Raw genomic sequence first — 1033 nt, 5'->3', positions numbered from 1 at the left:
CATGGAGGCGGCGTCGGCGGGCGGCTCGCCGGCGGGCTTCGCGGGGCTGGCCTGCAGCTCGGGCCTCTGCAGCGGCCAGGTGCAAGAGCGGGGGCGGCTCTGCGGCTCGAACTCGGGGTCCAGCTCCACGTCCAGGGGCGAGAGCGGCCCGGGGGGCGACGCCTCTGCCATCTTGGCCTCCCTCGGGGGCGGCTGCGGCGGCGGCGGCGGGGCGCTGCGACGGGGCGGGCGACTGCCGGCCCCGCTCCTCCTCCGCCGCCGCCTGCTCGGTGCCGCCGGGAGCCTAGCGGGCGGGCATGCCGCTCCCCGCGGGCACGGAGCGAAGGGGCAGAGCCGGCAAAAATAACAAACGGAGAGCGAAAAACGCGATTAAATCGGGCGGAGCGCAGGAGCGCGGTGCCGGGGCGCGCTCGGCGGTGCGAGTGTGCGTTTGTTTATGTTCCTTCACTCCATGCGGGCGCTCCGGCCGCGTCCGCGCCGTAGCCGGCCGTGGGGGCCGGAGAGTACCTTCCCTTCCTCGGGGGTCCTGCGCTCGTCCCTAGGCGGCACCGAGGAGTCCCTCCTTCTTCGGGACGCCCCGAGGGGAGCGCCGATTCCTGCGCGCCGCTCGCCGTCACTTCGCGGTGCCCCCGAGCTCCGCGGCACCTCCTCGCCAGAAGGAAAAAAAAAAAAAATGTAATAATAATGATAAAAATCCTTTCTCTCGCAGGGAAAAAGAGAGCACGAGAGGGACGGAGCTCTCCAACAGGTCCGGGAGCTCTAAGCCCTCCCTCGGGCTGCCGAAGCGAACGGGTTTTGTTCCAGCAGCACCGCCGCGCTCATAACCTCCGTGCTCATAACCCCCGTGCTCCTGCCGCTGCCATCTTGACAGTTCCCTCCGCTCGAGTCACCGAAAAACCGCGGGCGGGGGGCGGTGGAGACAGAGCCGACGGCCGCCCCCACGCCAACAGAAAGCCAGAGCCCAGCGCCCAGCAGCGGCGGCGCTGGCGTTGGTGGCGGTGCTAGTGGTGCTACTGCTGTTGCTGCTGCGCGA

At 69.7% G+C, this 1033-nt stretch overlaps 1 protein-coding gene across 1 annotated transcript in view; it reads right to left on the bottom strand.

Annotated features, from left to right (window-relative positions):
• The window catches only part of FOXO3 (forkhead box O3), an 84642-nt gene extending 84471 nt beyond the window's left edge, over positions 1-171 (bottom strand). Inside the window, 1 exon segment of the mRNA XM_042809365.1 lies at positions 1-171. Within this exon segment, the coding sequence (XP_042665299.1) occupies positions 1-171 (171 nt within the window).
• Positions 172-1033: the final 862 nt, after the last annotated feature.

The sequence above is a fragment of the Centrocercus urophasianus genome, unplaced genomic scaffold (assembly GCF_019232065.1).
Source record: "Centrocercus urophasianus isolate 14NV4802_14NV808 unplaced genomic scaffold, USGS_Curo_1.0 seq_10, whole genome shotgun sequence".
In the NCBI taxonomy this organism is placed as follows: Eukaryota; Metazoa; Chordata; class Aves; order Galliformes; family Phasianidae; genus Centrocercus; species Centrocercus urophasianus.
The sequence above is the reverse complement of the archived record's forward strand: the minus strand, read 5'-3'. Positions and strand labels throughout refer to the sequence as shown.